Source organism: Fringilla coelebs (genome assembly GCF_963513975.1).
Source record: "Fringilla coelebs genome assembly, chromosome: 20".
Lineage (NCBI taxonomy): Eukaryota > Metazoa > Chordata > Aves > Passeriformes > Fringillidae > Fringilla > Fringilla coelebs.
Window position 1 is genome coordinate 1,234,840 of NC_140046.1, and position 15,671 is coordinate 1,250,510.

The following is a 15,671-nucleotide window of genomic DNA, read 5'->3' on the forward strand; positions in this document are numbered from 1 at the left end:
TGCTCCACAATCCTTTAATCCAAAGCATTCTTAATCCATCTCTTCAGATATGTCTACAGAAAGACACACGAAAAGGCAAGATAAAATGTAAGATTCCCCCAGAAGAGACAAGTTAGCCACAAACATCCCAACATCCCCAGCTCGTCTCGACCACAGCGGAACACTGAGACATTTACACAGCAATACCACAGCTCCAAGAATGTTGGTATTGAACTAGAACTAAACCAGAACAATCCTGACTGACAGCAATTAAAATACAATTTACCAAAGACAGGAGGGGAATGTCGGTGTCGAGGAGCAAATACTCACTAGGGATTTTACACAAGAATGCAATTCAACACTTCAGCCAATTCGAGTAAAACAGTTGGAATTAAAAAAAATAAATGAAAGACTGTACTAAGTAAAGGAAAACTGTGTACAACATGGGGTTCTACAAAAAAGATCAGAGCTAGGTGATGTTTATGTACGAGATCGGGATCTGCTGTGGCGGGGAGAGTAGCGTGGAGATCCTCTGCTTCTTCTTGGGGAATAACTGCGGCTTCTGCTGTTGCTTCGACTACGGCTCCTGCTACGACTACGGCTGCGGGACCGAGATCTTCCATAGCTTGGGCTTCTTGGGCCATCAACTTTAACACGGATGTAGGCAGTTTCTCCCTATTGAATAGACAGAACTTTCGATTGAAACGTCGAGGCTTCAGGGCCATGTTTCAGGCATGCTGACAGACTGCAGACAGCGTTACTACGGCCGGGACAGACAGCAGAGCTTACACGTCTATGTCCAGCCTGACCACACACTTATTTAGCTGCTCCGTAACCAAACAATGACCACCACACGTTCCTTACCTTCAAATCCTACTGTTAAGCCCCTTGTATCCAATTCTGGCCAAAGAAAGTAAGTGTGATACCTACCTCGTGAGATCTAAATTTAGTGTTATCCAGCTTTCGCACAGCGTAGGTCATGTCTTCCTTCCGCACAAACTCCACGACACCAGTGCCATCTCGGAAAACATCAGCATAACATACATCACCTGCTTCACGCATGTGATCCTTTAAATCCTGCCAACTTCCACTTGGAGGCAGCCCTAGAGAAAAACCAAAACGTGACTTTAAAACCGGATTAGAGCCTCACCTCCCGTATTACGGCAGCAGCAGCAAAAGCGCGGCGGAGGAGAGGAGCGCTCAGCATGGCGGGGACACCACTGCTCCACTCCCCAAGCACACGGGGCCATGCTTTTTAAGGAGAAGTTCGCAGCAGCACCGCGCCCGCAGGACCCCGGGGGAGCACTTGGGCTGAGAGAGAGCAATGACTCACCCGAGACGATCACTCTGTACTCCGAGCGCCGGGACGGGGGGCCGTACCTGCCCCGGGGGGCTCCTCCCCCCCCGCCGCCGCCGCCTCCTCTGCCGGTGCCGCGGCCGCTCCGGGGGAACTCCACGCGGAGGCGATACCCATCGTAGTCGTAGCCGTCCCGCCCGTAGACGGCGTCCTCCGCGTCCCTGCGGGCGGCACGGGGCGGGTGGTGAGCGCGGCCGCCGCACCGCCCGCCTTTGTTCCCGCTTCCCGCCCGCCTCTCCCCGCCCGCCGCCTCGCCAGGCCCCGTTAGCGCGGCCCGGGCCGCGGGGCGACGCTCCCGGGCGGGCAGCGGCGGCTCCGCCGGGCTGGGGGGCCCGGGGCAGCGCCAGAGGGGTCTCACCTGGGGTCCTCAAACTCGACGAAGGCGAAGGGCGGGCCCCCGCGGCGGTTCTTCAAGTCGATGTCGCGGATGGCGCCGTACTTGTAGAACACGTCCTCGATGTCCTTGGTGCGGATGTCGGGGGGCAGGTTCCCCACGTAGATGCGGCAGTCGTTGTTGCCGGCCGGGCCGCGGATGACGCCGCCGCCGGACATGGCGAGGTCGGCAATGTTTGCGGCGGCGCGGGGCGGTGCGGGCGGCGCGGGGCGGCGGTGCCGGGGCCGGGCCGGGCTCTCGGAGCGCTCGTCACCTCCCCCGACCGCCGCTCCAAAATGGCGCCCGCGGCTTCGCTCGCGCTGCCTCTGCGCGCACCGATCTCACCCCGGGACGCAGCACCGGCCGCAGCACCGCCCGCGCTCACGGCGGACCAGCAGCGCCCGCGTCTTCCGCCGCGCCCTCACTCTTCCGCCCCGCGCACGCGCGGTTCCACCGCAAAGTAGTCCCTCGGTTCTCGCCGCCTCGGAGAAGCCGAGTCGGTGCGGAGGCCACAGCTGTGGGGCGCGACGCTGCGGGAGCTCGGTTCTACCGTGGGGAGCCTGTAGTCCCCGCGGCAGATCAAAGACACTCCGCCCGGCAGCGGCTTAAACGGCTGAGGCCGCCTGACGTCACGTCCGGTGCGGCGCCCCGCGCCTTTAGGCCCGGCCGGGGAGGGCGCGGCCCACAATGCACCGCGCGGGACGGCGGGCGCGCTTGGCGCCAAGCGCGGGGCGTTTCCCACAATGCACCGCGGGCGGGCCGGCATGGCGCGGCCCCGCAGTCCCCGCCGTGTGCCCGCTCTGTCCCCGCCGTGTGCCCGCCCTGTCCCCGCCGTGTGCCCGCCCTGTCCCCCGCGTGGCCCCGCCGTGGGATGAAGGGCCGAAGGGCTCGTTCAATGCGCTGTGGCGGTGTGCCGTGCCTCGGGACGGGAGAAAAGCGCTGTGGGCGCTCCCCGGGGGGCAGGACCCAAAATGGCCGCCCCGGGGCTGAGGGGAGCGGGGGGTGCCGAGCTCACGCATCTCCTTCAGGTTCAGCTCTCCTGGGTTTGGGACGTTCCCCCGCTCGCGGTGTGTTTATCCGTCGCTGAACCCATGCGATGGTTCTGGGGGGCTCTTGCATCCAACATTTGCAGCTGAGTATGATGGGCTTGGGCAAAATAAACTTTAGGGATGGGCTTGGCTTGGCGTCTCAGTTAATAAAAGTGGAGGAACAAAAAACATTAAAAATTGGGGCAAAGTCGCGTCACGAGTGGATGCATTTGAGAACACTGCTGAGGGCTGTGTGCTCCTGCTGAAGAGTGTTCTGTGTTTATGAAGGTTTAATGTAGGGTCGCATGAAAAACAGACTCAATGCAAAAAAGGATATCCATACCCAAATATGTTTATAAAATTGTAATTTGAATAAAGACACTTATAATAATAACAGGAGTACTCTGCATTGTCACAAAGCCCTCAGAGATGTACTAAAGCAGCTTTAGAGGGAGAAACCACTTCCGTGTGCCCTGTCCACAGGGTAATACAAAAATGTGGGTGAGCTCGTGCTAAAAATTATTGAAATAATTGATCTTGTGCAGTCTAGGTGTCTGTCCCTGATGGATCCCTGGGTGTCTGCATGTCAGAGACCACGCGGTGCTGGAGACGTTCAGCCGCTGAAGCCACCATGAGGGGTTAAAAGTGTCAAGTGTGGAGAGAAACCTTTTAGGCTGAGGAGTTCATTAAGGGATTGTGAAAATTGCCTCCTGCCTCTTCCTCGATGCCCTCATTGATGAAAAATGCACATTCCTCTGGAAAGGCAGCCCTGGGGTGGCTGGCAGGAAGGTTTGCAGTGTCACATCAGGACGATGTGGCTCTCACAAGTGCTGCTGGTTTTCCTCCCCAGGTGGAAGGAAGGGCGGTGATGCCTGGCCCCAGGGTTTTGAGGAGGAATGTCCCTGTTGGGTCCCCAAGGGGTTAAACAGCAGCAGAGGGGGGTGAGCCAGCCCATCTTCACAAGAGGCAAAGGGTGAATTCCCAGCTGCCTGGGGGTGTTCTGCACCTGAGACAGAGTTTTGGGGTTTCAGTTCTCTGGGCAGTGGGACACAGCGTGGGGAGCAGCATCCACAGCCCCTGCCTGCATCTGCCACAGGGGGTGCTCTGGGGGAAATAATGGGCTTTTAAGATTATTTAACAAGCTACTCACAATTCAACAAGCTGTTCAGTTATTTGGCAGCTCAGCAGAAACACTTTTTGGAATTCCCATCCCTGGAAGTGTCTGAGGAATGTCAGGACGAGGCACGCAGTGGTGACAGGGCGGTGGTAGGTCAAGGACTGGACTCAGGGATCCCGAGGTCTTTTCCAGCCTCTGATTCAGCGATTCTGTGATCCCTGGCCAGGCTGGACGGGGCTGGGAGCAGCCTGGGACCGTGCAAGGTGTCCCTGCCCATGGCAGGGGGGGCACGAGGTGAGCTTTAAGGCCCCTCCCAACCCAAACCCTTCTGTGATATTAAAAAAACCTAACAAGTCCCCTCCCCACAAAACAAAACAAAACAAAACAAAACAAAAAACCCCTGAAGATCCTGATTATGCTTTTCCCAGGCATAGGGAAACTCCATCTCTTGCCAAGAAATGAGTCTCTATTTTCAAAAACTCATTAAAACCACTGAAAGTTATTCTTAAAGGCATATTAAACCAATGGTAAGTCTGCCTGCTTGGTGAAAACCCTGTTGCATAATTTCTTTTGTGTCTTAATAATCCTCATAACTGCTTTAAATGATTCTCTTAATTACCTTAATGAAGTGTCTCTTTATAGAAGTGTTAGATGTTTTCTTCCTCGTTACCTTCCTCAGGTCTGTGTTATGACTGGAGTGTTTAGTTGGATATGCTGCACAATACTTATTTCTCAGAGTCATTTTTGCCTTTCTAGCAAAACACATATGTGGGGAATTAATAAGTTATGTAGAACATAAATTACTGGAAGGGCAAAGGCAAATAATCTTGCTAAAAAAAGAAGGCAACCACTGTAAAATGACAAGTTTTTGTCCTCAAAACGGGAGCAATGGAAACCAGGGCTCTCCAAAGGAGAGTAATGGAAATATTACCCACATAACATCATTGCTTATTGTTATTCCTGATGGAACTTGGGAAGCAGGAGGTTTCCCAAGCAGAGCTGCAGGGCTGGGGCTGTGGCCCACGCCTGTCATCGCCCAGCTCTGTCACAGAGAACCTGTTTGTCCTAATCCTTGCTGCAGAGCCATCCAGCTGGATTAGTCCTGACTAATCTTACTGTGCAGCAAAATAACAGCTCATCAAAGCCTAGATTGTTTGGGAGAAAGGGGTCTTTTTTTAAGAGGTATCTGAAGGCATTTTTTTTTTTGGGAGCTGAGCAGTGAACTGTCCAGACTTGCCATTTCCCTCCTGTGAGTGTCCTTTGGAATCTGCTGCTGGAGGGCTTTCCTTGGCATTTCACCAGTAACTTGAAACCACACAGGTTGTGTCTTTGGAGGTGAAATACAAAGCTGATATTTTGGTGTGTATGTGTGTCCATTTTAAATAGTGCTTCAAAGTGATCAAACTTACTGTTTTGCATGTAGGAAAAGGATGCAAAACTACCAGTGTGACTTTTTCAGAGAAACTCTGAGCTTAAGATAAGACAAGGAAAGTGTGTGTAAGCTTGAAAATAATTCCCATAGCAGTGGATGGTGACAGAGCTCGTTTTGTTTATGCAGATTTAACTGTAAGCAAAGAGGTTTCCTCTACACATGCTGGGGCATGTCTGGATGCAAACAGAAAACACAGCACACTGCCAGTGGGAATTTTTCCTGGAAGCCAGCCCAAAAGGACACACACGGGTGGAGACTTAAAGGAGAAAAGCCAGACGAGCAGAGGTAACACCACCAGAATTCAAATCATCCCAGGTGGATTGGGAATGCTCATTCTTTAAATTTCCAAACCCTGCTGTTTTTCCTTTGTGAGAGCAGCCACACCATACAGGTGGCCCCACGTTGTGCTCAGATCAAATGTCCCTGGAGCAAAGTGACGGGGCACAGGGAAGCAGGTCAGCTTCCCTGGTAGCAATAAAAGGTTAATTTAAAAAAATTAAAAATAATAAAAATCATAGCTTTGCTGTGATTTCTGCTGGTTTATTTCACGTTAGTTGGATTTGCAGTGATTCCCACATGCCCCCACACCATGGCTGGGGCTGGGAGGGAAAGGGGCAGCAGTTAGCACAGACCAGAAAGTTTCAGAGAGCCCCCCCAATCCATCTTCATGGATTTATTTCCCTGGGAAGACATTTCTGTTCATCCTGAGCTCTGCCATTGCTCCCTGCCTCCTGCTGTCACAGAATATCATGGCAGCTGCTTGCATTGCTCTTCCCTCTCCCTGCCTGGTGGGATGCTCCAAGGCCTGACGAGGAGAGGGAGGAAAATGAATGCAAACTGTCAATGTAAATAAACCTGCTAACATTTATTCCTGCTAAGGAATAAATAAGTGGAAAGGAGTGAATCCATTTGGGTCGCTCGTTCCAGAGGGAACCTCGTGGTTCGGCGGGGACTGGGCAGCAAGGGTTTTCCTGCAGCTGCTCCTTTTCCTTTTGCTGTTTTTATTTCCCTGTGCATTTTCCTGGAGTTGCCTCCTTTCCCCTCGATGCATTCCCACACTCCAGGCGTGTGGCACACAGCCAGCTGAGCCATCCACACCCGGATCCGGTGAGGAGCCACTGCCATAGTGCACGGGTGGCACAGCTCTGGGCTAACCCCCCCTCCTGGCACTCCCCTTCCCACCACCTGTGTTCCAACTGGGAGTGAGCACTGCCATCCTGATAGAGGGAACTGAAACGGTGTTTGTCCATTAGAGGTATTGATCACTTCTTATCTAGCGTGTGGCATCTGTCACCATCCCTCCAGGACGCCGCAGGGCCACGGCCAGCGGGAGCTCTGCTCTTACACATCCCAGGGATGTCTCTGTGGGGGCCGTGCCACCCAGCCAAGCCTTGGGAGCGTGGATAGAGCTGGATCTCTTTGTTCTCCAAAAATAACCCAGATTTGCCAGGCCTGAGTGGTTTTTAAAAGGAGGTTTTCCATTAGCTCTCCGTGGAGAGCCGCTGGCAGCGCTGCCGACGTCCCCGCTCCCTCCCCGACTTTCAGCACCACGCAGCCCCTGTGGCATCAGCGTGGGCTTGCTGATTTTATTTAACATAAGGAGCTACAACAAGAGTGAAATGCATTAAGATTGGTTTCAAGCAGAATGATTTCAAATACAAATAAAGTTTTTGGAGCTGTTTTGTGGACGCTGTAACTTTATGTAAACACTGGAAGAGGCGAGGGACTGTGATAACCATGTGAAACAAAAACTCACAGAGACCAGGGTGGGAGGGACACTGAGCCATATATTTTTCCTGTCAGAGCTCAATGAAAGGCAAATAAACGAGAAAAAATAAACTCAACGTTTACAAAAGGGCCAGCGTGGGAGCAGCCGCCAAGGTCTGGAGCAGTTTGCTGATCCCAGTGTCCAGGTACTGCTGAAAGGATTCTGCTCCCACTGGAAATCCTGTTCGACAGCATTTTATTATCCAGACATTCCTAATCTAGGAAACCTCATGGTTCATATTCCACTAACTCTTAAGGAGAAGGATGCAAAGTAATTGCTTTTAAATGAGCAGGTTAAAAGATGTGTCAGAAATTAGGAGTGGAGCCCAATGCAAAGAAAAAAACAAGACAATTTGATTTATGTATAATACTGGACTTGCTGTAGCCCAACTAAAACATGAAATATAACCTAGTTTTTTCCTTTTCCTAATAGGCCTTTTAGGTGCAGTTTCTTGAGGGCAGTAAATAGGAATATCAGGCCTTTGTCAGCTGTGTCATTTAGAGCATGAAAGATGGATACTAATTTGATAATTTCCCAAGAAGCATATTAATATTTTTATCCTCTGAAATACATGTGAGAAATAAAGGATCCACAGAGCAGAAGCTGCCTGGGCTGAGGAGCCTGGGACAGCTGGGCTGGTGAGGGCAGGGAGCTGCAGCACCAGTAAGAGCTGCAGTTGCCCCATGGGAACCAGTTAGCCATAAATCCAAGGCTTTGGATAATGTCCTGGCATACCGAGGACTTTACTGCTTCTTCATTTGTCTTCCTGCTCCAGAGGGTTTCACCACACACACACACACACACACACACACACACACACGTGTGGCATCCCCGTGAGGCTTTTTTGCTGTTAGCAAACAATACCTGTGCTGCGGGGCCAAGGGTGAGCACAAAGCAGCACCTCCCCTTCTGTTTGCTCCGAGAGCATCAATCTGCCAGTGAGCAGTTTTTCCCCTCTAGGGCTCATTTTTGTTTATTATTCCCCTTTTCATTCCTCCTTATCCTCCCAAACTGATTGCATGCCTGCTTGGAGTTAAAGACCAGCAGAGCACTATGGTGGACTGGGGCTGAAGTGCCCCTGGGGACTGGTGGGACTGGAATGAGCTGGAAATGCATCTTACAGACCCCTGCATTGGTGGTTTACAGTGAGGGCATGGCTTTGGGTGTCACTGGTGTCCACTGGCTTCTGGGTGCTCCATGGCAAAGCCAGGTGTGTGTGCTGGTGGCTGACCACAGGCTGGCCTGGATCCCAGCATGGGGGCTCACCTGGATCCCAGCACAGGGGCTCACCTGGATCCCAGCACAGGGGCTCACCTGGATCCCAGCACAGGGGCAGAGCTGTCCCAGGGCACCGAGGGCTGTTCCCAAGGCTCCGTGTCTGTGCAGATCTGTGCTCTCCTCCCACGGATATTCCCGGGCCGTGGGACCTAAGCAGTTGCAACATTCCCGTAGTAAAACCAGCACCTTTGCAAGCTTTGGCAATGTTTGGCTGGAAGCCTCTGCTCTTTGCTGGCCATGAAGTGCATTCCTGACACCTCTCCCTGTGTATCCACAATAACCATCTCCTCAGACCACGGATGGGGCTGGACCCTGCCCAGTAACTCCCACCCTGGGAATTGTCAAGCAGGCATGGGGTGCACTTGCAGCTCCAGACAGGAGTTTCCCTGGCTCATCCTGGAGATGCCAGATGAGGTGGATAGGGGCTGTCCCCCCCCCTCCCTGCTCCTGCCCTTGTGCCCTGCTGAGCCTTTGGGTTGTGCTGGCTCAGAGTAGTGCCCTGCACAAGGACAGCTCTTCCCTCTGAGTTTCCAAGGCTGATTAAGCGGGAGGCAGAGTAGCCTTAAGCATTCCTCTAATTAAAACAAAATCCCTCATGGCCTCTTATATACAGACAGATATTACAGACCTAAGGGTTGTATAAAATGTGTATTTATTGATCAGATCAACTGTTGCAGCTCCTTCTGTGGAGTTCAGTGAGAGCATCACCATGACCAGGCTGGTGAGGAGGGCGGGAGGGGGTTTGATCTGAGCCCTCAGTGATGCCAGCCCAGGGCCAGCCCGTGAGTACTGCCTGCTATAGATACATTTATACACATTTGTGTACATTTATGTACATTGAAATACACAGCCGCCCAGCTAGGCATCACCTCCAACACCCATCTGGGTCCTGCTTTCCCAGGCTGGTTTGTGGAGTTGTACCACAGAGGGTTGTTTCTGAGCCCACTCAAATGGCTGTGTTTTTTGATTGCAGGAAGGCAAAAGCATTTCTGGTAAAGCCTTGGAGTGATTGAAGGATGGGACGTACTTTCCAGGGAGAAGCAACCACTTGAAAGCTTTTGCAGGCTGAGATTTTGTACTCAACAAGTTGCTCCAATTTGAAGCAGAATCCTAAGAAATGTGAGTGTGTGGTGGAAATGTCTGCAGGCCTGGATTAAAGAGGTGCTGGCAGATGAGACTGTAGCTTCCACAAGATAAACATTACAGAAAAATAGTGTAAATACGGGGGATTCTATTTTTTTCCTCTCATTTTCCCCTCACTTGGGCCAGGAACTGCTAAAGCTTAAATAAATCGTTGCAGAAGTGAGACTGACCTAAATTATTCTACACAGTAGAGACCTTGTCTCCTGCTTTTGGAGATTCTTGTATTTAAGCTGTGCCAGAACAGGGTTTAAGTTGTCTGTTCAGCAGTAGCTCCTTCCTACGCCCCGGGGAGCTCGGGGGAAGGTGTGAGATTGGCTGGTGTGTGCCAGCAAGGCTGCTGGGGAGGCAGAGCCACCAGCTCACACACGCCGGGGGAGCCAGAAGGGATTTTTGGTGCCACACCATCCCGTGCTGGGTGCTGGCAGGTTTCCCTGCCCTGTGTGGGGCTGTCGCTGTGCCGGGCTCCACTTGTTCCCAGTGAACACGCAGTCCGGTGCCTAATGAAGTCACGCATGTGTGTCTAATCAGGGAATGCACAAGTGCCCAGATAATTTGCATTTGAGCACCCGAGGAGGTCGTGCATCAGCATCCAAACTGACCCTGCAGGGGCATGCACAGGTTCACACTTGGAGCTGGCACAGGTGCAGGGCTGTTCCTGCAGGGAAGTGGGCTCAGTGCATCCATGGTGCTCATCCCGTGCCGTGAGCCCCATCAGGGCATGCATGAGCACCCAGGCAGTTCATGCATGAGCGCCCGTTATTTGGCATACAAATGCCCAATTAGCCTGTGCATGACTGCTCAATCATTTCATGCATGAGCACTAAGTGGTTTACACATGGATTCCCAGTAGGCTCACTGGTGAGCACCCAGTGTGTTCCCAGAGCAGGGACTCCCCTGGGAACTGCAGCTTGTGGCTGGAAGAAGGAGCAAGGAACATGGCAGAGTGGAGGGAGTGCAGCACAGGGACGTGGCTGATGTGGATGTGCTGAGTGGGGCAGGAGGAACCCTCACCCTGCAGTCAGCCCAAGCCACTGTAATGTCTTGGCACCTCCCAGCTCCTCTGACGGCAGCACCATGCTCTGAGTGACCACAGGAACCCAGCTTTGGCAAGTGCTGTGGCTCACAGGAGGGTGGAGTAAATGATCACAACAGCCCTTCCAGCCTTAAAAATGTAGGAAGCCTTTGATGTGCAGGCAGGATGCCTTGCAGATAAACCATGTGTGGTGTAGGGCTTGTGCTGGAGCACCAGCCAAAGGAGGGGGAGCACAGAAAAGTGGAGAAACTCAAAGTAAAATTACCCATAGTCCTGGCCCTGGCCCTGCAGGTCCCAAGTCTGTGTCCCCAACCCCTGTGCCATGGTCAGCTTGGAGCCCTGCACACCCCACTGTGGGAGTGAAGCCACAAGACACAGTCACAGAGCACATGGCTTTGATGTGACCTTTCCTTCAGTGTTTATGTTGTCTCCAAACCCGTTTTTCTGTTCAGGAGAGATCAGATTAAAGGGAGTTGCCAGCCCTCAGTGCATCCAGCCGGTCCAGGAGCCTGGGCTGGGGTGGTGGGAGCTGGGAGCAGAGGGCTGGGTGGCTTCTCACCCCTCATCCCCCCTGCATGCACTGAGGCAGTTTTTACATCCCTGTGCTCATACAACCCTGGCAAGATTCCAGAGAGACGTCCTTATTTATGGATCCTGCATGAACTGCACACTGCGAGTCACTCACAAAAACTTGCAGGGAGCAGCTGACCTGAATCCATATTAATAAGGCTCACAAGTCGTGGAGTGTTTTCTCTCATGCCTGTGGGATGGCAGGAACGCGCTGCCTTGTGGCACGCAGGGTTTAGACAAAAAGCCGTCTGTAGCTGTCACATTTTTAAGCCCGTTTGCCTTGGAGATAAGCCCAGGCTGCCCTGCCATGGTGCCACGCTGCCTCTGCTCTGGGACAGACCTGGGGAGACGAGGAGCCATGGCTCCCTGCAAGCTGGAGCCAGGGAAAGGCTGTGCTGGCTTTGGGACAGTGTTGGGGTTTCAGAGCCCCAGTGTGTGATGCTGCTGGGATGTGTGGGGTCTAGTCCCACAGAAGAGCATTTCTCCTTGGGCAGGGACACCTCAGCCTCTGCAGCCACTGCCTGGCTGCTTCCACAGCACTTACAGGGAGGCACACACTCTTCCCAGCTGGGAAACCTGAGGGACAGTCCCAGCTCTTGTCTCATGTTGGGATGAAAGCCTTTGCAGATCAGGCAATAATCCAGGGGACTTGGGGCTGCTCCTGCTGTTAAAGGACCACTCATGGTGTCCAAACCCTCCTCGTCAGTGGTGGCAGCTTCCCCGGGAGGTTTTAGAGCCTTTCCTTTTATAGGGATTTTTCTTTTTCCACGGGATTTATCCAGGTTCAATAGCAGGGATTCAGAGAGATAATAACGTACATTAACCAGGGGCTGGAAACTGCTTTGCAAACAAGATTGATCAAAGCAGCCCAGAATGGAGAGCAAACCCTCCGGAATGTGCTTTGCAAAACACTTGCCAAAACAATTGAAACCTGGTAAAAAATAACACACTGGGCAGCCCTGGGGGGCTGTGCCAGGGAGGGACCCAGCAGCCAGAATGCTGATGGGGGGCTGCAGCCACGAGCAAGGGCTCTTGTGGATATGATGAAGTGGCCAAAGCCCCCTTGGGATGGAGCAGCAGTCCTGCTCCACGGTGCCCACACCCTCCTTTCTACTCCAGAGGGGAATTAATTGAAGGTGCTTTACTGCTGCTGCTGTTTTTATTGATTATTGGCAAAGAGAGTGACTGATGGTGGAGTCTAGAGAAAGGACGGGAGCAGAGGTGCAGGAGACGTGGGAGGAGGAGAGAGGGAAGGAATTCCTGCAAGGACAGCAGATGAAGGTGACATTTCAGCCATTGTCTGCTGTGGATCTGTGCTATAAAGTAAGTCAGTGTGCCACGTCCATGGCAGGGCAGAGCAGAAATAATGGGCTGAGTCATATCAAAGTGAGTTTAGGTTAAATAAGAACAATTTCCTGTGCGGGATGTTTCTACAGAGGTACAGCATGGAAGTAGAGCTGGTGGAAGAAATGCTGCCACACTCACACTGTCAGCCCTGCATTTGGATCTTGGACCTCTGCATTTCTTGTGTCAGATGGGCACAAAGTGTGTGGTTTTTTACTTGTAATCGCCTGGGATTGGAAACATATCCCAGGGGAAGCACGTGGCCACGGGGCAGGAGGAGCACAGCCTTAGATGGCAAACTGCTTCTCACGTCAGGCCCTTTTCCTGTGGATCTCTGTGAAGTGCTTTATATAGTCCACTCAGAGGAATTTATAAACAAATAACCTTTTGTCACTCTTCAGGAATGCATCTTCCTCCATCAATCCTCCAAGCACTTTCTTTGTCAAGGCCACGATGCTTGCACTGGAAGGAGCAGGACTGAGCCAGACAGGAGCAGGGCTCCTCTGCTTCCTCTTGCTGCAGATGCCATAGGGTTACACTGGGATTATAGAAGCAGCCACCACCTCTGGAGCCAGCTCTGGGGACTGTAGACTGGCACCAGTTGGGCTCAGGGCCACTCTTTGATACCTTGTCCCTTTGCTCCTAAAGGCAGCCGCCTCCTGCCCTGGGCTGAAGGTACCCAAGGTTTCTCCAGGACAGGAGGGAGACTGGGAAAATGCCAATAGGTCCACATGGTGTGACTCCTGGGTATGTCTTGTGCAGGATTAAAAGCTGGACTCAATGATCCTCGTGGGTCTCTTCCAACTCAGAGTATTCTGTGATGGGAGCCCTCGTGGGAAAGCCCGGGGCTCCCACTGGGTGGGACAGACAGGATGAGCATCGCCCAGCAGCTGCCTCTGGCCTTCAAACCTGCCGAGCCCCACAGCTGCCCTGCCCCAGCTCAGCTCAGCCCTGGGAGCAGAGCACAAACCTCCCCGGTGCGAGCGGCGGCTCCGTTCCAAGGCTCTGCGCCGCCCGGTCTGGAAAGCTCATAAAGCAGATCCACATGGCTCAGATGTGCTGCCTCAACAGAGCCTCGGCAGAGCTATAAATAGCCCAGCCAAGCGTGGTGCAGCGAACCTGAGCGGAGCCGGCTGCCCCCGTGGGCAGCTCCGGGAGCCGTGTGGGGACGGCCTGAGGAGCTGGCCCGCTCTGCAGCGCTGCCTGAGGAGCTGGCCCACTCTGGCCACGCAGGCCAGGACTGTCACCTGCCTGGGCATGGCCTTGTCCCCCCGCCGTGCTCCTACAACCTCAGTGCCGGGCACTGCAGTATTCATTCATCCTCACTTCATTTTCTGCTGCTGACTTCTCTCTTAAAGCAGGAGCTCAGGTCTGGACCCATTAAGGAGCAGTAAATATTTTATTTGCTGTTGGAGTTCTGACCAGTATCTCAGAGGCTACAAAGGGCACGGCAGGAAATATCCATTTCATTAGCAAACGGGATTGGCCCGTTCCGGGGCTCGTGGAGTGAACCCAGCCTGTCCCCTGGGTGCTGTTACCAGCTGTAAGCTTGTCTTCATTCAGCAATCAAGTCAGGGAGGTTTCAGGACCTGGAGTGGTTTTCTTGGTTCTCAAGGCTATGCAGGCAATTAAAACTGGTCTTATTAAGAAGCAGCTGAGACTGGGCTGTGGTGTCTCCCTCTCACTACTGTTCAGGCACTGCAGCGTGGGAATAGGGACAGCACAGGAATCAGGGTTTTTTGTTCTGCTCGGCTTTTCTTCAGGTAGCTTCTGCAAAAGGCTTCTTGGCACTGCTGCCCAAGTGAAATGGAGCAACCAAAACGGGAGCTGGCTGGCAGCCAGCCCAGCAGTCGGGGCGGGGGGGCAGGTGTGTGCCTGGAGCATGGCTATCAAGGGCAGGAGCCCCGTGTGGGACAGCCAAGCATCTCAAGTGCCAGGGTCACACCTGTGTTTGAGGACCCACGTGCAGGAAAGCCAAGCGTGCGAAGCACCAGGGTCACACCTGTGTGCCAGGGTCGGGCTGGGCTGTGATCCCTCACTGCTGCCCCAGCACAGGATGCTGAGAGCTGACGAGCAGGTGTGTGAACAGAGAGGTTCCATTCTGCCCTCTCGGCTCTGCGTGTCTGTGGAACATCGCATGTTCTCGGGGTGAACGTACCATGGAGCAGCTCAAACAGCCCACATCACCCCCAGCCTCTGGGTGTGCAGGGACAATTCTCGGCAGCGCAGTACCCAGGTTTGGGATTTTATCAGCTTTCCCATGCAAAACAAGGCTGGCAGGAAAAGGGCCTGGCAGGATGCCCTGAGACATCCCAGGGGAAAAGTGGTGACTCCTGCAGGATGTAGGGCTCGCAGTTCAGTGAAAGCTGCTCGTTCCCCACGCTTTTCTCCCTGTAAGAAAACCCCAAGAAACACTGGAACACTTTTGATGTGTTCAGGAGGGGGAGATGCTGAGTCCTGCAGGGGACACTGAGCACCAGCCTGCTGTGACCTGAAAACCTGGACATTTGGGGTATGTCATGCGGCTCCAGGGAACATGGATCTGTCCCAGATGGGGTGTGAACAGCCTCAGGGGCTTTTCTCAAGTCCCTCTCTCCCGTTAGTGCCTTTCAGCTGTATGTGCCACTGTGGGAAGACATCTCAAGGCTCAGGAGATCCTTGAGCACCACAGGTTGGTGATCTCAGGTGAAAGGTGCCACTGAGGTGCCAAGCTACAACTCATCACCAAAAGAGGACTATATTTGACTCAGGCTGAGCCTTCTGACCGAGAACAATCCGGTGTGTGACCCAACCCAGTGAGTTCCTCTTAGAAGGGTCCAGGTTCCCCCCGGGGATCGGGGTTCCCAGGGCAGAGGGGACCCCCGCGGAAGCATCATGACCCCCTAGGACAACAAAGGTCCCTCTAGGGATCAGCCGTTCCAGGGGATCAGGCTCTTTCCCCGGGGACGGGGGCCGAAGTCGCGGAGTCCGCAGGCTACCACCCACCCCTCACACCTGCCCGGGCCCCTCACAGCCCCTCACGGCGCCCCCGCCCCCCCGGCCCCGCCCCTCCCCACCGCGCGCCGCCCCGCGGCATTGTGGGATGAAACAGGATGTAGGCAGAACAGCGCGGGCGGACGGGCCGGGCGCGGCGGGCCGCGCCGCGCCGCAGCCAATGGGTGCGCGGCGCGCGGGGCGGCGCGGCCAATGGGGTGGCGGCGGCCCGCGCGCCGCAGCGGGCGGGGCGGTATTTGAGAGCGGCGCGGTGCC

The 15,671-nt window shown here is 53.9% G+C and overlaps 1 protein-coding gene across 1 annotated transcript; it reads right to left on the reverse strand.

Moving 5' to 3' along the window:
* Positions 1 to 2,846, reverse strand: SRSF1 (serine and arginine rich splicing factor 1). The gene is made up of 4 exons (XM_084219030.1): positions 1,695 to 2,846; positions 1,313 to 1,497; positions 910 to 1,082; positions 1 to 654 (listed from the first exon to the last, which is right to left on the reverse strand). The coding sequence occupies exons 1-4, from the start codon at positions 1,886 to 1,888 to the stop codon at positions 460 to 462; spliced, it is 747 nt and encodes a 248-aa protein (XP_084075156.1). The 5' UTR covers positions 1,889 to 2,846; the 3' UTR covers positions 1 to 459.
* Positions 2,847 to 15,671: the final 12,825 nt, after the last annotated feature.